Source organism: Oncorhynchus nerka, linkage group LG24 (genome assembly GCF_034236695.1).
Source record: "Oncorhynchus nerka isolate Pitt River linkage group LG24, Oner_Uvic_2.0, whole genome shotgun sequence".
NCBI lineage: Eukaryota > Metazoa > Chordata > Actinopteri > Salmoniformes > Salmonidae > Oncorhynchus > Oncorhynchus nerka.
In genome coordinates this window covers 68,436,360-68,461,960 of record NC_088419.1, presented here as the reverse complement: position 1 = coordinate 68,461,960, position 25,601 = coordinate 68,436,360, and the positions used below count along the sequence as shown (strand labels likewise).

General features: G+C 42.1%; 1 protein-coding gene across 1 annotated transcript in view; it reads left to right on the top strand.

Moving 5' to 3' along the window:
- The first annotated feature begins 7,626 nt into the window (after positions 1 to 7,626).
- LOC115108495 (SUN domain-containing ossification factor) overlaps positions 7,627 to 25,601 on the top strand; it is a 57,624-nt gene continuing 39,649 nt past the window's right edge. The window contains 1 exon segment of the mRNA XM_065009085.1: positions 7,627 to 8,068. Within this exon segment, the coding sequence (XP_064865157.1) occupies positions 7,980 to 8,068 (89 nt within the window). The 5' untranslated portion in view covers positions 7,627 to 7,979.

Here is a 25,601-nt window from a genome sequence, read left to right as displayed (position 1 = left end):
TTATTGGCATGGGGAAACGTATGTTAACATTGCCAAAGCAAGTGAAGTAATTCAAGGGCTTTATTGGCATGGGGAAACGTATGTTAACATTGCCAAAGCAAGTGAAGTAATTCAAGGGCTTTATTGGCATGGGGAAACGTATGTTAACATTGCCAAAGCAAGTGAAGTACATAATAAAACAAAAAAATGAACAGCAAACATTACACTCACAGAAGTTCCAAAATAATACATTTCAAATGTCATATGTCTATATACAGCATTGTAACAATGTGCGAATAGTTAAAGTACAAAAGGGAAAATAAATAAACATAAATATGGGTTGTATTTACAATGGTGTTTGTTGACTGGTTGCCCTTTTCTTGTGGCAACAGGTCACAAATCTTGCTGCTGTGATGGCATACTGGTATTTCACCCAGTAGATATGGGTTTTTATCAAAATCGAGTTTGTTTTCAAATTCTTTGTATCTGTGTAATCCGAGGTCCCCGCTGGCTGGTTTGGAATCTCTGTGTCTGTCTGTGTCTCTCTGTCTCTTGTCTGTTTGTCTTGTGGCCCTTCTATAAGCTTACAGAGGAGACTTGCTGTGCCTCCCTGGCCGTGTGATGACTGGTGTCAGAGATGGAGTGAAATAAGAGAGCAGGAGGGATAATGCTGGTATTTTACCCCTGTGGTGTCTTTGCTATGTCACATTGCTGTGTCACATGGTTTTATCACTTGCTATTAGGGATGCACAATATATCGGTGAGCGTTTCGGAATCGGACGATATTAGTTAAAAATGCCAGCATCGGCCCGATGTGCAAAACCGATGTCAAACACTTACACAAGTAAGTGAAAGAAATAGGTTTTGATTATGTTTTACTGGTAATGGGGACATGCGTAAATGCCAACAAAATAAAGTTTTGTGTGTGTAACCTTTATTTAACTAGGCAAGTCAGTTGAGAACACATTCTTATTTACAATGCCGACCAAATCCGGATGACGCTGGGCCAAATGTGTGCCGCCCTATGGGACTCTCAATCACAGCCGGATGTGATACAGCCTGGATTCGAACCAAGGACCATAGTGATGCCTCTTGCACTGAGATGCAGTTCCTTAAACCAATGCGTCCGTGTGTGTAACTATTTATCTGTACTAGAATGCTTAAAATGGCGCTAAAATGTTAGGTACCAGTTTTTTGGGCAAGGAAAATATTGGACATCGGTAGTGGCCAAAAATGTGATATTGGTGCATCCCTAATTGCTATGGAATCTGTGAAAATAAAGACCATTCCACCCCAAAATGTATGGCTTGGAAGCTTAACACATTTTGAAGTGTTGAAGTGATATTTCAGCCGTTATCTGAAGATGAAGTATTGGAGCCCAAAGAACATGTTGGCCATGATGATGACATAGCCTCATTCAGACATCTGCAGTTCATTAGTTATGTCATCATGGCACAGTCTTAATTGTCTGACATACTGCTGCAGAAAGAGTGTTGACTCACATTAGTGCAGGGAACACACACACACACACACACCAGTGTACAGGTAATGTCCAAAAGCATGGCTCAGAATTTGTGTCATCAAATGCATATGCGGTGAGCCAGCTGTGCCCAACCCTCTCCATCTCGTAGCAGTTTTGACAGTGCTGTGTAGAGAAGCATAATATCCTGTATGATATCCTAATCACTTTGTTATTGTCATTAGGTAATGCCAGTGTGTGAAGTCATATTTTAGCTGTAAAATGCGATTTCCTTGTTTGGAGTATAGAGAATTGAGACTCAGAAGGGAGAGTTTGGTCTGGTTTAAAGGGAATTCCTGTTGGAAAGTTGTTTTAAAGGTTGCTGCTACTGAAATGGCATTAGTCATGCAGACATGCTTCTCTTCCTTTTCCACTGTTCTCTGTGGCATCTGCTCTCTCTCCCCACCCATCTTTCTGATGGAAGGTACAGCAGAAGGCTTGGTCTGTTTCCATCTAGTTAGTTATGAATGGCAACAATCAGAACTCATTGTTATATTTGTTCTCAGGCCCCTTGTACTCATCCCTGCTTGTTTACGTAATGTGGGGTTTGACCAAATCCGATTTTGGTACAGTTAATCGAAACAGAGGAACAACTACACTCAGTGGCCATCTAGTGCCTCCAGAACAGCCTTAAGTCTTTGAGTCATGGAAATGTTGCTTAATTGATATTAAGGGACCCAACGTGTGCCAGGGAAACATTCCCCACACCATTACACCACCGCCACCAGCCTGTGCTGTTGACACCAGTTAGGACGGGGCCATGAACTCTTGCTGCTTACGCGAAATCCTGGCTCTGCCATCAGCGTGACGCAACAGGAACCCGGATTTATCTTACCAAGCAATGTTTTTCCACTCCTCAGTTGTCCAGTGTTGGTGATCATCTGCCCCCTGGAGCCACCTCTTCTTGTCTTCTGCTGCAATAGCCCATCCGTGACAAGGAAAAATCGATAGTTGCCTCTGTGAGGGTGAGACCGGGCCAGGGTGCCCATTCTGGCCAAGGCCCCCTGCTATATAATGACATATTAGTCTACCCGTCATTCAGTCTCAGAGTCCATTCTATCTGAGTAGGTGGGGGCGACAAGGACTGGTCCGGGAGCTGAGTTTCTTGGACCATGTTGCTTTTCGTTCTCTCCCTCCCCCTCGTTGTTTTTGTACGTTATAAGCATTCAGCAACACTATGCCAGGAGTACCAAGTCGTCTGGAGCTGGGGGTCGACAGGCAGTACTAGTGACAGTACAGCAACTTCACTTGTTTTTGTGAACCATGCGGCTATCTGAAGTCTGTTTTCTGAAAGTTTAGTTTTCAAAATACTAAATTAACTCTGTTTTCGTGTGGACCATTCAAATTCAGTACCGTAAGCAAACAGGATCTTGCTTTCTTGAGTTTGCGGTCCGTCATGCACACTGTAATGCTATCCTTTTGCCTCTGGCAGTTAGTAGTTCTGTAGATTGAAACGGTTTATTCTGTGGTTTGATAGCAGTAATTCTAGGTGTGGATTGTTAGTTTTATAAGGTGGGACTGTAAGCACTGTACTGGCTTTTATAGGGCACTTTTTCTTTATTTTCCTACTGTACTTGGTGGCTGTGTACGGTTTATAGGGAAAGGTAGGGTTTGGGTTGAGTTTGTAATATCTTTGGTAAAGAAGATGGTGACGAACAGTAGTTTTTCTGGTGAGGCGAGGGATGAAGGTGTGTGGGTGAATGAATATCTCATGGACGTTTTGAGGGACTGATTTGCTCCTGTCATCCCTCATTTCTCCCAGCAAACGCTGTTTCTTCTCCTCTTTCCCTCTGTAGAAACTCTGCAGTTTCATGTTGCCCCTCCCCCACTCTTTTCAGCACCAACTGTTTACCACAGCTAGCTCTAAACCAGCCACTCACCTCCATGTATCTGTACATCTTTGTGTGTGTGTGTAGGAGGGAGCTCTCCACCAGCTGTGCAGTATCCATGTTATTTCTGTACATTGTGTACTTTCAGCTAATTATTATTATTATCATATATATTTTTAAATGTAACCTTTTATTTAACTAAGCAAGTCAGTTAAGACATTCTTATTTACAATGACGGCCTACCCCGTCCAAACCCGGACGACGCTGGGCTAATTGTGAGCCTCCCTATGGGACTCCAAATCACGGTGATACAGCCTGGAATCGAACTAGGGACTGTAGTGCCTTAGACCGCTGCACCACTCGAGGGCCCAATAAATGAAGGCATTGCTTAGAGGAAATGCATACACAAAGATCCGTCGAGTCATCTCATCCTGCTTCCCTTTAGCTTGTAGAGATGTACAGTACCAGTCAAAAGTTTGGACACACCTAATCATTCCAGGGTTTTTCTTTATTTTTACTATTTTCTACATTGTAGAATAATAGTGAAGACATCAAAACTATGAAATAACACATATGGACTCATGCAGTAACCAACAAAGTGTTAAACAAATAATAATATATATAATTTATATTTGAGATTCTTCAAAGTAGCCACCCTTTGCCTTGACGACAGCGTTGCATTTATTTCCTTAATGCGTTTGAGCCAATCAGTTGTGTTGTGACAAGGTAGGGGTGGTATACAGAAGATTTTGTAAAAGACCAAGTCCATATTATGGCAAGAACAGCTCAAATAAGCAAAGAGAAATGACAGTACATCATTACTTTAAGACATGAAGGTCAGTCAATCCTGAACATTTAAAGAACTTTGAAAGTTTCTTCAAGTGCAGTTGCAAAAACCATCAAGTGATATGATGAAGCTTTGCTCTCATGAGGACCGCCACAGGAAAGGAGTTACCTCTGCTGCAGAGGATAAGTTGTCATGTCTTTGTGAGTCGCAGAGTAGGTGAATGGAGGATCTCCGCATGTGTGGTTCCCACCGTGAAGCATGGAGGAGGAGGTGTTATGATTATTATTTTTTTTTTTTTTATGTTTACCTTTATTTAACTAGGCAAGTCAGTTAAGAACAAATTCTTATTTTCAATGAAGGCCTAGGAACAGTGGGTTAACTGCCTGTTCAGGGGCAGAACGACAGATTTGTACCTTGTTAGCTCGGGGATTTGATCTTGCAACCTTTCGGCTGCTAGTCCAACGCTCTAACCACTAGGCTACCCTCCCACACCGTGGGAGTGCTTTGCTGGTGGCAGTGTCAGTGATTTGTTTAGAATCCAAGGCACACTTAACTTGTTATGGAAGCGCTTCCCCATTGGGAATCGAATTTTCTGAAATTTCAAGTGCACCACGCATAGTTTATGATAAAAATCAAAATTTCATAAAAATTGACATCCAATATACCAAATTAAAGCTACACTCGTTGTGAATCTATCCACCAAGTCAGATTTGTAAAATGCTTTTCGGGGAAAGCATGAGACGCTATTATCTGTACCATGCAGCCTCACATACTGCAACGTCACAAAAACGACAGATTTTTCGTTAGCGCTCGCAAACGAAAAGGCTGAAATAAAATATAAAACATTCCTTACCTTTGACGAGCTTCATTCTTGGCACTCCTAGATGTCCCATAAACATCATTTAGGGTCTTTTTTCGATTAAATCGGTCCATATATAGCCTAGATATCGAGCTAGGAATACCTTGGAATTGGAGGAAAAAATTTGCATTTCATAACGTAACGTCATTTTTTAAAATGCCAAAAGTCGACGTTAAACTTTCACAAAACACTTCAAAATACTTTTGTAATGCAACTTTAGGTATTAGTACACGTTAATAAGTGATAAAATACCTCAGGAGGCGGTGTGAAATCGTTAGCTTGTCCGTGGAGAAAAATATGTTTGGAAATGGTCGCTCCAAAATCTGGGCGGTGGCAGTAGGAAAGTAGTTCCCTTGTTTGGGTTAGACCAAGAATCAATTGCGAAACTAATGACGTAACTCTAGACAGCATGGGGAAGCTGTAGCCAATGAGAACTCGGCTCTATTTAATTCTGTTCTCTGTAAACAATTGCCTGCAGGCGCGGAAGAATATATTTTTACATTTTCAGTGAACAGATTTTCATGCACTATTCGACCGAAACGCACATTCTGTAAATGGCACAGGCGTGATTTAAACAGTTTTGGAAAGGTCTGACTGTTTCCTAGCCACACACACTAACCAAATGAACGTACTATATTCCTGGCATGAATAGCAGGACGCTGAAATGTTGCGCAATTTTTTTTTAAAGACTGCGAAAATTCGCATGCTCCATAACAAGCATGAGAACTCAGCATGGCTACCACAGCATTCTGCAGCAATACGCCATCCCGTCTAGTTTGCACTTAGTGGGACTATCATTTGTTTTTCAACAGGACAATGACCCAACACACCTCCAGGATGTGTAAGGTCTATTTGACCAAGAAGGAGAGTGAAGGAGTGCTGCATCAGGTGACCTGGCCTCCACAATCACCCGACCTCACCCCAATTTGAGATAGTTTGGGATGAGTTGGACCGCAGAGTGAAGGAAAATCAGCCAACAAGTGCTCAGCAAATGTCGGAGCTCTTTCAAAACTGTTGGAAAAGCAGTACAGGTGAAGCTGGTTGAGAGAATGCAATAGGTGTGCAAAGCTGTCATCAAGGCAAAGGGTGGCTACTTTGAAGAATTTCACTATGAAATATGTTTTGATTTAACACTTTTAGGTTACATGATTCCATAAATTGTTATTTCATAGTTTTGATGTCATTACTATTATTCTACAATGTAGAAAGCAGTTAAATTGAAGAAAAAAAACCTTGAATGAGTAGGAGTGTCCCAACTTTTGACTGGTACTGTATATTTGTTATAGAGTTGATTTACAAAGACCTTCTCCCCACCCTGCTTTTCTATTGCAACTAAAGTACCGTCTTGGAACTACACAGCTCTACATATCTAAAGCTTAACGTTATATGGAGACTATACAGAAAGAGCCTCAACCCGTCCAACCAGCTTTCAGCTTGTAACAGGAAACGACCTGTTTATCTCTACATAGATGTCTGTAGCCGATGTAGAGTTTAAACAGACAACCGCAAGCCTCTTGCTCTGACTTGCTGTATGTAGGTGAAGCTGTACATAAACATATTGCAAACATATGTAGGGCTGTGACGGTCTTGGAATTTGAGGTTATGGTAATTGGCCAGGCCGATGTACACAGTCATCGACAACCTATTTATTTACTGGCAAGCCATGAAAACGTGCATTGCTTAAACGAAAGTACTCATCAATTCTACACCGCTGCTCAGGCATCAGACAGTTGGAAAGAGGAGGAGATGAAGATGTTTAATTGACAGACTAAAATTAGCAAAACAATTGCTTATAATCATTAGTAAACACTATAGTTTATCTACAAGTTAATTAAACATTTAAAAAAATGAATATAGGCCTATTTAAACGGTTTTGACAGTTTTTATTTTTTTTCATGACGGTCTTCATAATTGTCAATTACAGTTATTCAATTACCGTCACAGCCCTAAATCATGTATATTGTTATTGGGGCCTCTTGTATGTACAGTATTATAGAGTAGGAAAATCAATAGTTACATATTTTTAATATTATTTTTGGACAATATTGTTATCGTTTTTCGACTCCAAGTATCTTATTTATTGGTTGCTACTAGGGATGCACTATATAGCGGTAAACATATCGGATTTGGCCAATTGTTAGGTAAAAATGCCAACATTGGTATCGGCCCGATATCTTTTTTTGCGCACCGTTGTTAAACTAATGTCAAAGCTGACGTGCAATACCTTTATAACGTAGGTACATGACGTAATGGCGCAATGTCAAATTACACGCTACACGTGCAACACAGCATTCCTAACCTGGCCCACAATGTCTGCTGTGTGGATCGAGCAGTCAACAAGTCGAACATTCATTTTAACCTGTTAGTACTCTAGGGGCAGTATTTCATTTTTGGATAAAAAGACGTGCCCGTTTTAAGCGCAATATTTTGTCACGAAAAGATGCTCGAATATGCTTGGAATTGATAGTTTTGGAAAGAAGAGAGTCTTACGTTTCCAGAACTGCAAAGATTTTCACTGTGAGTCCCTTAGAACAAATGCTTCGGGCAAAACCAAGATGTATGACCGACCAGGAAATGAACAGGATTTTTGAGGCTACGTTTTCCATGATCGCCTTATATGGCTGTGAATGCGACAGGAATCAACGGACACTTTATCTTGTTTCCCCAAGGTCTCTGCAGCATTGTGACGTATTTGTAGGCATATCATTGGAAGATTGACCATAAGAGACTACAATTGCCAAGTGTCCCGCTTGGTGTCTGCGTGGCATTTGGTGCGCAAAAGTCAGCTCCCAGTGTTTTTCCATTCGAATCAGACAACAAAGCAGGCTTCAAGGACGGTGCTTTCAATGGAGAGATATATGAGAAACCACCTTCAGGATTGATTCAAACAACGTTTTCCATGTTTCAGTCGATATTATGGAGTTAATTCGGAAAAAAGTTTGACGTGTAGGTGACTGAATTTTCGGTTAGTTTCGGTAGCCAAATGCATAATAACAAAAGGGAACGATGTGTCCTACACGAATCGTTCAGGAAACACTGGACATCTGCTATGTAACTGAGAGTCTCCTCATTGAAACATCTGAAGTTCTTCAAAGGTAAATTATTTTATTTGATTCCTTGGCTGGTTTTTGTGAATATGTTGCGTGCTAAATGCTAACGCTAAATGCTAAGCTAGCTGTCACCACTCTTACACAAATTATTGATTTTCTCTGGTTCTAAAGCATATTTTGAAAATCTGAGACGACATGATTGTTAAGAAAAGGATAAGCTTGAGAGCAGGCATATTTATTTCATTTCATTTGCGATTTTTAGAAATCGCTAACGTTGCGTTATGGTAATGAGCTTGAGGCTGTAGTAACGATACCGCATGCGGGATGGGGCGGACTATGAGGTTAAAGAGTCAGCGAGACAACTCAAAGGTGAAATCCATTAACTCCAAGCTTTACCTTCGGTTTAGGGATCAATGAAATGGAGTGTCAGTCTACTCAATACCCAATATATTTTTTTCCAACGTCCTCCTCAGAATTATCAGACTCCAAAACATCCACGCAGTATTGTTTTTCCTCAGGAATAGTGTTGAATACACATGTGTTGACAAATGTGGCTCAAATCAGTTGTTTCAGAGTCCTGCAATAAGAGCTACGACGTTAATATTCTCTGCGTGTCAACGAGTAGACTGATACCCCATGTCATTGATCCACAATCCGTAGGTAAGGCTGTACAGTGAAATAAGTATACCCCCAATGCAATTCTAATGTACAATACATCCAGTGGGATTTCAACAGATTTTTGTAAAATTAACATTGTCTTTTGTTGATTTTTATCCTATATTCCAACCTCTTTTTAGCATGATCTATTCAATTATGGCATAATTCTGCTATTTGTATTCATTTGCATCACTGTCAATGACCCTTTTTTATTTTGAATGCTAACCGCAAAGTCCTCTACTGTGGCTAATTCCTATTGTGGCTAGCTTCACATAGATGGGTCCAACCACCATTAATCAAATAAGAACTCTCTTTTAAATTAGGGATATTTTAGATGACACCAAGCTATATAGTTAGCTAGCTAACTATAGCTACTGAAACAGATTATTACCAGCATCATAGCATACGTATCGTTGTGATGTATGAAATACGAGTGATGGTGTAATCAATGTGTAATAACTACATGAAATAAATGTATGCGTTCAATTATTATGTGACGTTGTAACTGTCGACGATAAATATACAACAGACACAAAGTACGAGAGGTCAAGAGGACTCGAACTAGCGATCAATGGAAATAGTGTTTTCTTTCTGTAATAGGGAAATATTGATCAACAGGTTCAGAGACATGGGTGGAATATGTCTTCTGAAATAGGATACTTGTTATTTGACCAATTTTATTGCAAGGGATTCTAATTAGTCAACCACAGGCTAGGGCTGGTTATAAAACTACATGCTCTCCCTTTGTTCTGGGGAGAGAAACACTGGAGAGCATCACTGAGGACAGGGGAGAATGGCCATCTACCTCCCAGTATGATTTGTCCTCTTTGAATAAACCTGTTTTCCTCCTCCTGATTTGCTTTGGAGTTTGTGTTATTGAAGAATAACATAAATTGATAACATTTGGTGCCGTGACCCGGATTAATTGGTCTGAACAACTCAACTGTGTGTTGATTCAGAAGAGGCTGAGCGCAACCCACTTTGGGAGAGTCAACTCTTAATTTGCTCATTGATGGCATAATTGCTGGGTGAGTCAAGACTAATATCATTTTAAAAGATCCAAATCAGGTTTAAACAGGACATGCAATGAGTGATATGTATAAGGATTCAAGTCCTTTGTTCTACTACAGACTTCCTTAGTTCTCTATGAAAAGTTTTGAGGCCTTTGTCTTTGTTCTCTATTATAGGGGTTTAAGTCCTCTACTAAAAGATTAGGGTCCTTTCTCTTTTTGTGAAACCTTTTTGCATAGAAGTGAGTTGATAGTTGAGTAGCAATTTTTCCAGTGTGGTTAATGTAACTCTTCAACAATCCTTTTGAAGTGAATATATGTTTTATGGGTAGCCAGGCCCTACAGAGACAATTTGTGTTCTAGAAGAAGTGAGTCCTTAAAAGGGGATATATATGTGTGTGTGATAAATAGACAACGCAGAGAAAGAGTACGAGAGGTCAAGAGGACGAGAACTAACGATCAATGGAAAGTGTTTTTTTCTGTGATAGGGAAATATTTATCAATGTCGGCCAAACCCGGACGACGCTGGGCCAATTGTGCGCCGCCTTGTGGGACTAAAAATCACAGCCGGCTGTGGTACAGCCTGGATTCGAACCAGGGACTGTAGTGACGCCTCTTGCACTGAGATGCAGTGCCTTAGACCGCTGCGTCAGTGTGTGTGTGTTAACTATTTAACTGTACTAGAATGCTTAAGGCCGCTAAAATGAAATGTAGGTTAAAAAAATGCAAGGAAAATATCGGTATAGGCCCCAAATGTCATATCGGTGCATCAGTAATTGCTACTGTATGTAGCATTAGCTAGAGCAAGTCGGCTGCTCCTCCGCCAAAATAATGAGCCAACATGTTTTCAGTTCTTTTATTTCCCAGCAATGCAAATAGTCTGGGTAGCCATTTGATTAGCTGTTCAGGAGTCTCATTGGCTTGGGGGTAGAAGCTGTTTAGAAGCTTCTTGATCCTAGACTTGACACTCTGTTACTGCTTGCCGTGCACTAGCAGAGAGAACACTCTATGACCAGGGTGGCTGGAGTCTTTGGCAGTTTTTAGGGCCTTCCTCTGACACCGCCTGATATTGAGGTCCTGGATGGCAGGAAGCTTGGCCCTGGTGATGTACTGGACCTTGCGCTCTACCCACTGTAGTGGAGCATGGTTGGGTAAGAGGTGGCCATTTTGGAATGAGATGTTCGACGAGCAGGTGTCTGCATACTTTTGGTTATGGGTGGGCTATTGTCTGACTCCTATTCACTGACTAACTGTTGGGGTGAATATGTTTCTAAAAAGGTAAATATTTCGGGTGCGTACAGCTTGTGCGTGATGTAGCTTGCCTGGCTTTCAGAGTCTGCGCTTCAGTGTATTTCATTAGTTCCAATGTGCCTGGCAAGTTGTCTAACTGAGAACACATTGTTCTCTATGAAACTTGGCAAGAGAAGAATGGGGGATAGAGGAAAAACGTTTAAGCCAATCAATTCATTACAGAATAGGTGACCATGACAGGGAGGACTTGAGCCAGGACAAAGGGCTTAACACCAAGTTAAACCTCCTACCTGACTAGCCTGTCTGTCAGCTCAATACTTTCCCAATCCCTTCAAATAGGTCCCAGTGTTTTGTCTTGTTCTGGCCATGTGGTCAGGAAGACTCTTGTCCCTAATTCATTGATGGGAAGAGTGCCTTCCTAGAAAGAGGAATTAGCGGGCTCAGCTCAAATGACGCTGACGATCCTAACCTAATACATACAGTTGAAGTTTGCATACACTTAGGTTGGAGTCATTAAAACTCATTTTTCAACCACTCCACAAATTTCTTGTTAACAAACTGGTTTTGGCAAGTCGGTTAGGACATGTACTTTGTGCATGACACAAGTAATTTTTCCAAAAATTGTTTACAGATTATTTAACTTAATTCACGGTATCACAATTCCAGTGGGTCAAAAGTTTACATGCACAAGTTGACTGTGCCTTGAAACAGCTTGGAAAATTCTAGAAAATGAAGTCATGGCTTTAGAACCCTCCGATAGGCTAATTGACATAATTTGAGTCAATTGGAAGTGTACCTGTGTATGTATTTCAAGGCCTACCTTCAAACTCAGTGCCTCTTTGCTTGACGACACGGGAAAATCAAAAGAAATCAGCCAAGACCTCAGAAAATAACTTGTAGACCTCCACAAGTGTGGTTCATCCTGGGGAGCAATTTCCAAACGCCTGAAACAATAGTATGCAAGTATAAACACCATGGGACCACGCAGCCGTCATACCGCTCAGGAAGAAGATGCGTTCTATCTCCTAGAGTGCAAATCAATCCCAGAACAACAGCAAAGGACCTTGTGAAAATGCTGGAGGAAACCGGTACAAAAGTATCTATATCCAGAGTAAAACGAGTCCTATATCAACATAACCTGAAAGGCCACTTAGCAAGGAAGAAGCTACTGCTCCAAAACCGCCATAAAAAAGCCAGACTATGGTTTGCAACTGCACATGGGGACAAAGATTGTACTTTTTGGGGAAATGTCCTCTGGTCTGATAAAACAAAAATAGAACTGTTTGGCCATAATGACCATCGTTATGTTTGGAGGAAAAAGGGGGAGGCTTGCAAGCCGAAGAACACCATCTCAACCGTGAAGCACGGGGGTGGCAGAATCATGTTGTGGGGGTGCTTTGCTGCAGGAGGGACTGGTGCACTTCACAAAATAGATGGCAACATGAGGAAGGCCAATTATGTGGATATATTGAAGCAACATCTGAAGACATCAGTCAAGAAGACATCAGAAGTTAAAGCTTGGTCGCAAATGGGTCTTCCAAATGGACAATGACCCCAAGCATACTTTCAAAGTTGTGGCAAAATGGCTTAAGGACAACAAAGTCAAGGTATTGGAGTGGCCATCACAAAGCCCTGACCTCAATCCTATAGAACATTTGTAGGCAGAACTGAAAAGGCGTGTAAGGAGGCCTACAAACCTGAATGTTACACCAGCTCTGTCAGGAGCAATGGGCCAAAATTCACCCAACTTGGGAAGCTTGTGGAAGGCTACCCGAAACGTTGGACCCAAGTTAAACAATTTAAAGGCAATGCTACCAAATACTAATTGAATGTATGTAAACTTCTGATCCGCTGGGAATGTGATGAAAGAAATAAAATCTGAAATAAATCATTCTCTCTACTATTATTCTGACATTTCATATTCTTAAAATAAAGTGGTGATCCTAACTGACCTAAGACGACTTTTTACTAGGAGTAAATATCAGGAATTGTGAAAAACTGACTTTAAATGTATTTGGCTAAGGTGTGTTTTAAAAAAAAAAATTTAAAAAAAATTTACCTTTTATTTTACTAGGCAAGTCAGTTAAGAACAAATTCTTATTTTCAATGACTGCCTAGGAACAGTGTGTTCAGGGGCAGAACGACAGATTTGTACCTTGTCAGCTTGGGGGTTTGAACTTGCAACCTTCCGGTTACTAGTCCAACGCTCTAACCACTAGGCTACCCTGCCGCCCCACTTCTGAGAGTGGGTTTTTCCTTTTTATAGCAATTCCCTCCTGCCACTAGGGTGTTTACAATATAGTATCAGAGTTGATAAGAGCTGTTGATGTTGATAAGACTGTGGCAGTCACTGGTTTGTTTCCTCTCATGTTGATACTCTGGCAATACCTATGCCAGTAGGGCATGACAGGGTGAGGGTGCGCGGGCCTGTGCTCCAGTAGCATGTGATGGCATCGTCTGACAGAGATATGGCTGTCTCTTGTGCATTCAAGGCTGTCCCTGAGTCTAGTTTTTTTCTCATTCCCTCCCTTGGGTTGTGCTGTAGGGTTGGCAGTACCTCTTCGTTTTATACTCTTGAGGTATACAGAAGTCTGTAGGAGTAGAGAATAAATGTTGTTGACTGGACAATAATGTGGTTGCCTTTAATTACAGATGTCAGAAAGGCTTATTCTCCCTCAACCATAAAATAACCATTTTTGTAGAGACTGCTCTGTGATCTCCTCCTTTGTCACTGAACAGAAGTCTGCAATGTGAGTTTTGTTGTTAACCTCTCTGTCTCTGACATGATTCAAGACCCAGAACTGTTTCCTAACATGCTTGATACCCATGCACGCGCATGCAGGCACACACACCACGTTAGCTCTTGTTGTTCAACTGTAGTCATTGATGGATGGATTTGTACCACAGTAGCAGAGTTGAATCACTGATAGAACACAGTGATCAACTGGACACTAGTATTGCACCTTGCCTATGCCGCTGGGCCATCGCTCAGCCATGTACTTTTTGTACATATTCTCATTCACCCCTTTTTAGATTTCTGTGTATTAGGTAGTTGTTGGGAATTGTTAGATTATTTGTGAGATATTCCTGCACTGTTGGAACAAGAAGCACAAGCATTTTGCTACACTCACATTAACATCTGATAACCATTTATATGTGACCAATAAAATTTGATTTGAAGGAGATTGGTGACTCTGCCACCGTTCTGTATTGCTAGAGCACACACTAAGTAGCTACTGTACTCAGTTCTACCACCGTTCTGTATTGCTAGAGCACACACTATGTAGCTACTGTACTCAGTTCTACCACCGTTCTGTATTGCTAGAGCACACACTATGTAGCTACTGTATTCAGTTCTACCACCGTTCTGTATTGCTAGAGCACACACTATGTAGCTACTGTATTCAGTTCTACCACCGTTCTGTATTGCTAGAGCACACACTATGTAGCTACTGTATTCAGTTCTACCACCGTTCTGTATGGCTAGAGCACACACTATGTAGCTACTGTATTCAGTTCTACCACCGTTCTGTATTGCTAGAGCACACACTAAGTAGCTACTGTACTCAGTTCTACCACTGTTCTGTTCTGTATGGCTAGAGCACACACTATGTAGCTACTGTATTCAGTTCTACCACCGTTCTGTATGGCTAGAGCACACACTATGTAGCTACTGTATTCAGTTCTACCACCGTTCTGTATGGCTAGAGCACACACTATGTAGCTACTGTATTCAGTTCTACCACCGTTCTGTATGGCTAGAGCACACACTATGTAGCTACTGTACTCAGTTCTACCACCGTTCTGTATGGCTAGAGCACACACTAAGTAGCTACTGTATTCAGTTCTGCCGCTACAGCCTGTACATGATGTCTCAGACCCCCTGGCACTCCTCTGGCCATGCAGGACCGACAGGCAAAACACAAAAGATCTATGATGCCCCATATTTTGGTATTGACATCCTGCCCTCTTGCTCAGCCTCCAGCCCAGTGATGGTGATTATTTGTGATCCGCAGGCTTTGGTAATGCTGTCCTCTGTTACTGCATGCAGACAGGACATGGCACAGAACACACACATACACACCAAAGCAGTCTGGTTAAAAAAATAAACACACAACCATACAGTATACACACACTATAGTGTACACACACACACACACACACACACACACAGAGAGAGAGCCTGGTCCGTTAAGAGCTCGAACCCCCCCTATGCGCTGACGGAATGACTTTGTCTGCTTGGCCGAGGCTGCCCTACTTTAGCAGCCCTGCTGGCATACCGCCTGCCCTGCACTCACCCTGCCCTGCACATGTGGCTCTCTCCCTCCCTCTCTTGCTCTCTCTGTCTATCTCTCTCTGTCTACATTTCGATCTTTATATATCGATTTTATGCCTCTACCTCAAATTTTCTGTCTCTCTTGGACTCTCACCCCCACTCTCCATCCCTCGGTCAGCCCTTTAGTTCCCTTCTATAATCGGTAATCCTGTTTGTCTTTGGCTGTTGTTGGGTTAGTAGATGTGCTACATGGAGTAGTAGAGTTTTGTGTTGATCTTTAATAAGTGGCTGAGCTCAGGGAGAAACAGACAGCTCATGACACTTTGCACTTCTCTTTCTGGCCTCCAAGTTTCCAGGCTTTTGGTATCTCTAGGCTTTGGAGACTTGGCAATGACCGAGGGAAGGTCCTTTGTCATCTTATTTTGTTGTCCATTAAGGAACTCCAATGCTGGAGTGGAAAATAGGGTTTGTTTATTGAAAAGCCATCGACATTGTAGTATTGTTCCCTACTGCCTCTGATGCACCACTCTGCATCTCACAACCCACTGAACCCAGAGTCAGCCATATCTAATCTAGGTCTAGGTCCAACATCACAAGACTCCTCTCCAGCTTCAGGGCCACACACACACACACACGTGAATATTAACAGAGCAGTTCCAAATGATGTCAGACCCCAGACTAGTAACTATGCTATTCAATATGTATGACTTCCAACTATAGTAACTGTATTTCTCTAAAATGGTATTCATAGAAATGTTAGCTAACAATGGCTGAACTACATGTCAGGAGTGCTTTGGAGGCCTAAAGATTCTGCTGTTCTGCTTTTTCTATTAGCTAACCTAAACCCCATCACAGCCATTAGAATCCATTCAAACTTCTACAGCAGCATCAAAAATTAACCCACTACATAACCCAACCCAGTACGGCCCAAAGAGTGTTCTACCAGCCGCCCCAGTGATAGATATTCTCCATCCACACACCCTGAAATAACTCCCTCACTGCCAGCTAATGGATGCTCTATTATCCCTGTCCCTCTCTCCATCTTATATTAGCTATCTCTCCCTCCATCTACCTGCTAGCTGGTGGCTCCCTTCTCTCTCTTTCTATGCAGACCCTGTCAAATGAGAATAGGAGTGTCTGTATCAGTAAAGAGCTTAGCTGTGAGTAAATAAGCCTGCTGTGCAACCCTACTGTATCTCATGCTATAGTTAGCTGACACTGTTAATTAAGAGCTATCAGATGAAGGTATTTAGTAGCAGCTAGTAGGCCATTCAGGGCCTGGATAGAGCTACACCAGGCTACTGGGACTGCCTTACATCAACGTCAGCAGCACCTGCTGTGATGGCAGACAGAATGAGTTACCGGTAGGGCTGTGACTGTAATTGAATAACCGTGTAACCGATGGTTATGGATAAAGATCGTCATGAAAATAAAATAACCTTCTAAATCGTTTAACTAGGCTTATGTACATTTTTGGGACAAAAAATGTTTAAACTTTATTTTCGTGTAGATAAACTTAACCTAAGAGCGGTTGTATGTCTACAATATGTTTACTAATGATTATAAGCAATTGTTTTGATAACTTAGTCTGTGTTGAGCTGTCAACATTTCATCCTCTTTCTGTCATTTGATGCTGGAGCAGCTAATCCACTCGACATGTAGGTGTTGAAGCAGTAGCCTATAGTAGCCTAAACATAGTTTGATATGTGGACTTTATACAGGGGGGGTTTCATTGCTTGCTTGTAAGTAAATAAATAATTCTGTCTTTAAAAAGAAAGGTTGGATGTGACTTAATTTAATTCTTCAACATCAATCGTCATGGTTGTTTTGTCTCTGAGGCCTGTACCTAATGTTTTGTCAAATGGGCAATGTGCCAATCCTCCAACCTGGCATGGTATAATTGGATACGGAATATTTTCTTAATTTATAGAGTAATCAACGTTGATAAATAGGATGTGGACATGTTGGGTGTATTTGTTTCTATTTGAATGACTTTCAATTTCATCTTCATACTATAGCATAGCTGTCTCTGCTCTTAATTTTGTCCTTGTCAAGTCATTATCTCATAGGCTTTATGAAAGTAGGCCTAGTTATTCAAATAAGGAAAGGAGAAATTTGCTGTTGTCTGACATGCTGGTAGCCTGTCTAGATTCCATCACTTTAATAAATATCAAATACCCCTGTCATGTTTTAGTATTGTAAAAGGCCTATTTTTCAGTAGCTTAGGCTTAATTATTTATCTCAACACGGCGTCCTCTGTTTGAAGAACATGTGCCAAAGCCATCGAATGACCGCAGCAGTAGGGTTTCTGACATTATGTGACTATTTCAGGAAAAGTGGGATCTATCAGAACCACATCAGGACTTTCTCTGAACAAATGACTAGATCAGACTGGACTGGGTCAGAGCTGTGGCTGGTGTTGGGTGGGAAGTCAGGGTAAGGTTAGGTAAAGCATGGATTGTTATCTTAATGCAGGGAGATTCATCTTCCCTCCACATTCTAATGGATCTCTATTGTTATGGTGGACCGGACATAGGCTTTGTGTGTTTGAATGCAGTCTGTTGGTACAATGGGCTATGCCCTGTAGTCCCGTCTCTCTCTCTCTCTCTCTCTCTCTCTCTCTCTCTCTCTCTCTCTCTCTCTCTCTCTCCCCTCTCTCTCTCTCCTGGCCCTTTGTATGTCCTTAAACCCAACAGGAAATATCAAGGGATTTGGCTGGCCATAAATAACTGGTGTTTGTGTGTTAATGCACCCACTCTCGTCTCTGAGGCGAGCAGGGAAACACCCCTGACGTGGTTCTGGATCTGATCTGTCTGCTCAACCACAATGCCAAACCCTTTCTAAACGATGTCTGTCATTTGTCCGAATGTGGGGTCCAATCACAAATCACCTCTTATCGCATCCCAATACTCTGAAGTAGCTTGACGCTTCCTCTTCCGTCTCCTTTCCTTCATCTACACTGAACTGTGTGAATTGGACATATGAACAGATCCCACGAGGCATTCGACATATCTGTCCTGTAGTTTCAGATCAATTCAGGGTTTGCTTTGCAGTAGTTCCAGACCCCCACTGTGTGTGTTTTCCACCATAAGCTATGACTGTATGAGCAGGTTTTCTGTCTACCTGTTGACTAGGCCTCCTGTGAAGAGTAGAAAACAGACAGAGATGGAGAGGGAAGAAAGGGCAGGAGGAGGACTGTCAATGTGCTGAGTCAGTGGAATGCCTGAGGCTCTTCCCTCTTTACCGACATTGAACTGACTACAGGAACACTTTTCCTCTCCCTCCCCCTCTAGTCTCTCTATTAATCGCGTTCCTCTATCTTCTCTAGTCTTCTTTAATCGCGTTCCTCTCCCCCTCTCTAGTCTCAATCGCGTTCCTCTCCCCCTCTCTAGTCTCAATCGCGTTCCTCTCCCCCTCTCTAGTCTCAATCGCGTTCCTCTCCCCCTCTCTAGTCTCAATCACATTTCTCTCCCTCTCTAGTCTCAATCACATTTCTCTCCCTCTCTAGTCTCAATCACATTTCTCTCCCTCTCTAGTCTCAATCACATTTCTCTCCCTCTCTAGTCTCAATCACATTTCTCTCCCTCTCTAGTCTCAATCACATTTCTCTCCCTCTCTAGTCTCAATCACATTTCTCTCCCTCTCTAGTCTCAATCGCATTTCTCTCCCTCTCTAGTCTCAATCGCATTTCTCTCCCCCTCTAGTCTCAATCGCGTTCCTCTCTAGTCTCTCTTTCCCTGCTCCTGCTCCAGGGTGTCGTTTCTGCTAGATAGGATCATCTCTCCAATCCTAAACTTAACCATTAGTGGGGAAAATGCAAAACTGACCCGAGATCAGTGTCTCTATAGGGGCAACTTCAACACACACCTCTCATTCCCCCTTCCCACTCTCTTGTCTGCAGGGTCCTCCTCTCCACTTGTTAAATAATGACCAGAACTAGGTCACATTCCTCCCCTAAAGCTGCTCCTTCTAGCAGAGGTAACTTTTCTGCCCCTCTTATTGCTTCTCTTCCTTTAAGGGAAGGAATGTTACCAGACTAGAAGCTGTTAGGCTCATCTCAGTTCTACACACCTGGCCTCTTCATTAGTCAGTCAGCCTCCCTGTAAAACTGGACTTTGTTCAACACTATGATTCACACATTGTGTAGACAAGAGCTGTGTCCACACTAGTGCTGTATGCTGCAGTGGATGATCAGACTTCAACACCCACTGGCACACTCATGCACACACAAGGGTAAACAATTGTAGCAGATTGAGTGGGAAAGTCCTGCATTTTTGCACTTTGTCCCGCAACTAAACAATCATTTCCCGCATTTTATCAACAAATATCAATCTCTACTAATTTAGGGGAAAAAAGGGAGATTTGTCCCGTATTTCAGTCAGACATTTAAACCTATCTCTTGCAGTCACGTTGCGCTTCTGAAAATGTATATCATAAGGATGTGGTACTGGTGACATTAAACACTTCTCCAGTCGTTGAGATCTGATATTCTGCTCAGTGCAACACGAGACGTAGGCCTATTGTTGAACACAGGTTTTCTTGGCCAAATATTCCCAGATTTTCATCAAACATGTGTTACCTCGTTTCTGCATCACAAACTTTAGCAAATTTTGCAAGAGGCAAAAGTGTAGGCTACCTGTGGTTATAAGAGCTACTCCGGGGGTGTAATGCTGCCAGAGTACACCGGAGTCGCTCTACCACTTCATTTAGTAAAGTTAGATCAAAGCTGAAGCAATGTCTTGAAGATCACACAATGATTCATTTAGTGTTCTACGTAACTGAACCAAATATAATAGCACACGTGGCTGTTACACTAAAAACACTATCTTTAGTCATTTCTTATGAGATTTTAGGATGGTTAGTTTAATAGTCCCACAAAAAATGTCTCGTTGCCAAAACTCAACAGCATGCGCCACTAGGTAGAATTTGCTTGGATTGAAACTATATGGCCTTCCTGTATTTTGTTTAACACCATCTGCACTAATTTGCTCACCTTTTTTTGAAGATCTAAATGCATATTAACTTGAAACTGATTGAGATCAAATGAATGGCATGCAGATGTAGTTTGGACGTTACTCACCAGTAAAACGTGAAGAGTTATCATTCATGATTGACCGTGATGGCCTATTTTTGAAACTGTGTGTCTAACTTGGTGTTTTGAGGATATTGAAAATATAACATTTTCTTGAGACCATATGTGTGGGCATAGGCAGATGTTGCAATTAGAGGATGCATTTTATGCATTTTCTAGAATTATATTCAATAGGCAAAATCTGTCATCAGATTTTATTGGTCACATACACATGGTTAGCAGATGTTAATGTGAGTGTAGCGAAATGCTTGTGCTTCTAGTTCCATAAGTGCAGTAATATCTAACAAGTAATCTAACAATTTCCCAACAACTACCTAATACACACAAATCTAAAGGGGTGAATGAGAATATGTACATGTATGGATGAGCGATGGCCTAACGGCATAGGTGCAATAGAAAAAGAACACAGCTTACATTACTCATATGTACATACTATGTAAACATTATTAAAGTGACGAGTGATCAATTTATTAAAGTGGTAGTGATTGGGTCTCAATGGAGACAGCAGCCCCTCTCTGTTAGTGATGGCTGTTTAGCAGTCTGATGGCCTTGAGATAGAAGCTGTTCTTCAGTCTCTCGGTCCCAGCTTTGATGCACCTGTACTGACCTCGCCTTGTGGATGGTAGCAGTGTGAACAGGCAGTGGCTCGGGTGGTTGTTGTCCTTGATGGAGGCAACAGGGGAAAGAGCCTCTGATCCACCAAGTCCCTTCCACCAGGTGGCTGATGAGATATGTTGGCACGACTGCTGTATTGTATCTCTGTCCCAAAGCCCTTGCTTGGAAGTGTACTTCGCCAGACTGCCAAGAACCTTGCCTTCATCCAGGCCCGAGGTGGCAAGACACTGTAGTGATGACACCATAGGCCTTGTTGATCACTACACCAGACAGGAGGCTTTTGCCAGTGTGCTTGGGGTCCAACATGTACGCTGCAGCGTGGATGGGCTTCAGGCAGATGTCTTCACGCTTTTTGATGCATTTCAGAACTAGTTTCCTCTGCTTGGAGCAACAGTAAAGTGGGCAGGGCAGTATGCATTTATTCTCTTACATCTGAACATCAGACAGGATGGCATTGTCTCCATCAATCCATGCAATGGCTACCGCTATAGGTTTCAGTCGTTTCAGGCTGCTTACCACTCTCTCCCAAAATACATAATCCAGGAGGATCCTCTTGATGGGGCTGTCCATATCGGCAGACTGTGATATGGCCATTTCTTGGAGAGACTCCTTCCCCTCCAGGAGATTGTCAAACATGATGACGGCACCACCCCAACAGGTGTTGCTGGGCAGCTTCAATGTGGTACTCTTATTCTTCTCACTTTGCTTGGTGAGGGATATTGCTGCTGAACTTGATGACCCTTCACATACCTAAACATTTCCTTGGCTCTCTTGTAGAGTGTATCCATTGTTTTCAGTGCCAGGATGTCCTTGAGGAGCAGATTCATTGCATGAGCAGCAAAGCCAATGGTGTGATGTGAGGGTAGGACTCCTCCACTTTAGACCAAGCAGCCTTCATGTTCGCAGCATTGTCTGTAACCAGTGCAAATACCTTCTGTGGTCCAAGGTCATTGATGACTGCCTTCAGCTCATCTGCAATGTTGAGACCGGTGTGTCAGACCCTTGTCTGTGCTCTTGTAAAATACTGGTTGACTGGTGGAGATGTAGTAAATTATTCCTTGCACACAAACATTTGACCACCCATCAGAGATGATTGCAATACAGTCTGCTTTCTCTATGATTTGCTTGACCTTCACTTGAACTCTGCATCCAAGCAAATTAGTAGATAAAGCATGTCTGGTTGGAGGGTGAAGGACATTCTGAAATCTCTTCCAATACACATTGCCTGTGAGCTTCAGAGGTGAACCAGATGCATACACAGCTCGAGCAAGACCTTCATCAGCATTTCTCTGACTACGTTCTTCCATTCTGTCAAAAACTTCTGATTCCAGGAGGACCATGAGCTGTTGCTATAGATAAGGTGTCTGATTTCATTATTTTCACCTTGAATAGAAGTAGAGGGACTTTAGTCAGAGGTTGCTTGTTGTGAGAGCTGAGTGAACTCTGTGTACTTGGCCAGATGATTCTGCATCTTTGTTGCATTCTTCACATATGATTTGGCACAGTATTTGCACATGTACACAGCTTTTCCTTCCACACATCAGATAGTGCTCGTGGCATTTTCATGTAAAGATTAGGGGTTGAAATAGTTTAAAAAAAACACAACTAATACAATTCCATGTACAGATAAATAGTTAAGCAATTCCATTGAAATTGGGGACAGTTTAACCAAAATATGCCAGAAGACCTAGAATTGCCTTGTGTATCCCACAAGAAAGGTTCACTGTTTTAAGCTTAAACTTTTTTGATTAATTTAAGCAAAGTTCCCGGGCTTAACTTCCCATGGAAAATTTCACGAAGTTTTCTGACCCTTTGCAACCCTAGTAGGTGTGCAACACAAGACAAAAAAAGACAAAAGTTTGAATGAGAGGACTAACTGGTGTACACACACCTCTAGTGTCCACAGTTCCAAGGTAATTTCAATGCACTATAACATGCTTTTTTGAGCTCTCTTAGCTGTGCCGTTGAGGAGTTGCAGCAGGCACACTAGTAGTTTTGTTTGGATCCCCTCCATCACACAATTACGCTTTACATAATCCAAAAACAGCCCATTTTGTAAATCACAATCTGGGTTAGGTGGGCTTAATTTGAAAGCTTGTTCTTTTGCCAATGTGACTAGTTAAAAAATAAATAATAAAATACGAACTTAGTGTTAGGTTTTCACAATGCAATTCAGACAAACAGTTTGTAATTTTGGTGCACATAGAAAAGAGTCATGAGTGCATTCAGGTGTGTGTTCGTAGGCAAATTTTCTTCACCAAAGACAAATAGGATCATTATGTTCAGGATAACCCAGAGTTTGTCATCTTGTAACTCTACACCAAAAATGGTGAATTAAAAACTTTGACACTATATGTGACATGAGTTATTATATGAAAATGTGAAGTGCACATTTGGACTCTGGTGTTTTAGCTTGCTTGTATAACATCAAAGCGGTATTTATTAGAATCCTCAACGTCTCATATTCCAAAATACATCAAGTCCTTTTAATTTACAGCATTTCCCTCACTCAGACAAACGTTTGTCGATTACCCCGAGGGATGAGGGAAACTTCTTGTCGCATGCGGTGCTCAAGTTCAGAACGGCAGTCCAGTCAAAACCCATACAGCGCCTGAGTTCTGACGTCGTTTAGGCTACCGCATGTTACTGTACAGCCACTGCGTTTCAATGTAGGCGCTTATCAGTGCCCAAATCTACAATTTTCAACCCGTATACAGGTACGCGTGTATGAATAGTTTAAGAAGTATCTTGTGAACCTAAATTGTGTCAATTTCTCTTCTGTGTAATGTCTGAAATATCAGCCGACCACTTGGTTCCTCAGCATGTGATGATTGCAGCTGTCCAAGAGAACTCCCATCAAGGAGAAAGGTGAATGCGCGTGTGAAGTGTTATAGAAATGCAAGGCTTCTGGGATCAGAGGTCGTTTTATGGGGATTATTTTAATTGCGTTGTAACTGTCAATCCAGTTGTAAATGGTTCTGGTGTCAATCATCTCTCTGTGAATCTTGTCCAGTTTCTCAGACACGTTGTGACATAAACACTCCTACCATCACCACTGTATTCACCGTGGCAGAAGTTAAGTTCACAACAAGGTCTAGGCTAGCCTATAGGCCCGTGCAGATGGGGGTAGAAGCCTAGTATTTGTGGCTAAAAGCTATGTAAGGGTAAATGGGTTTTTAAGTCTAAGCTGAACTTCTTCTACCCACTACAAGCCCTTCATGGTAATGTTACCTCATGGTATTTCTCTCTGCTGGTTGACGCGCCCAATTCCAAATCAACCCCTGATTGGCTAGGTGGAATTTGTGCCATATTACTCATACCTCTTAGATCTACAGAGCACGGAGTAGAGGGGGTAGGAATAGGGGTTGATGTGGGATTGGACAATATACTCAAACCCACTTGTCACTCTTTCCATGGAGGGTCGAGTGTCTGCAGGTTTTCGCTCCACCCTTGTACTTGATTCATTAATTAAACGCAACATGTATTGTGTTGGTCCCATGTTTCATGAGCTGAAATAAAACATCCCAGAAATGTTTGATGTGCACAAAGTGTATTTCTCTCATATTTTGAAAACAAATCTGTTTACAGCCCTGTTAGTGAGCATTTCCCCTTTGGCAAGATAATCTAGCCACCTGACAGGTGTGACATCAAGAAACTGATTACCCTTACATCATTACACAGGTGCACCTTGTGCTGGGGACAATAAAAGGCCACTCTAAAATGTGCAGTTGTCACACAACACAATGCCACATGTCTCAAGTTGAGGGAGCGTGCAATTGGCATGCTGACTGCAGGAATGTCCACCAGAGCTGTTGCCAAATAATTTAATTTATTAATTAATATTTTAATTTCTCTCCAATAAGCCACCTCCAACGTCCTTTAAGAGAATTTGGCTGTATGTCCAACCGCACACCATGTGTAACCACACCAGCCTAGGGATCTCCACATCTGGGTTCTTCACCTGTGGGATCGTGTGAGACGGTTTATGAAACTTTGGGTTTGCACAACCGATGAATTTATACACAAACTGTCAAACTTTCTCAGGGAAGCTCATCTGTATGCTCATCGTTCTCTGCCAGGGTCTTGACCTGACTGCAGCTCGGCTTCGTAACAGACTTAGGTGGGCAAATGCTCACCTTCGATGGTTGATGGCACCCTGGAGAAGTGTCCTCTTCACAGATGAATCCCGTTTTCAACTGGGCAGATGGCAGATGTGTGTGGGTGAGCTGTTTGCTGATGTCAACATTGTGAACAGAGCACCCTATGGTGGTGGTGGGGTTATGGTATGGGCAGACATAAGCTACGGACAACGAACACCATTGCATTTTATCGATGACAATTTGAATGCACAGAGATACCGTGATGAGATCTTGAGGCTCATTGTCGCGTTTTTCATCCATCGCTATCACCTTATGTTTCAGCATGATAATGCATGGCCCCATGTCGCAATGATCTGTACACAATTCCTTGAAGCTGACAATGTCCCAGTTCTTCCATGACCTGCATACTCGACATGTCACCTATTGAGCATGTTTGGGATGTACTTGATTGACGTGTAGGACACCGGATTCCAGTTCCCGCCAATATCCAGCAACTTCGCACAGCCAATGAAGAGTGGTGCCACAATTAACAACCTGAACAGCTCTTTACGAAGGGGGCAATGTGGTCACACCACAT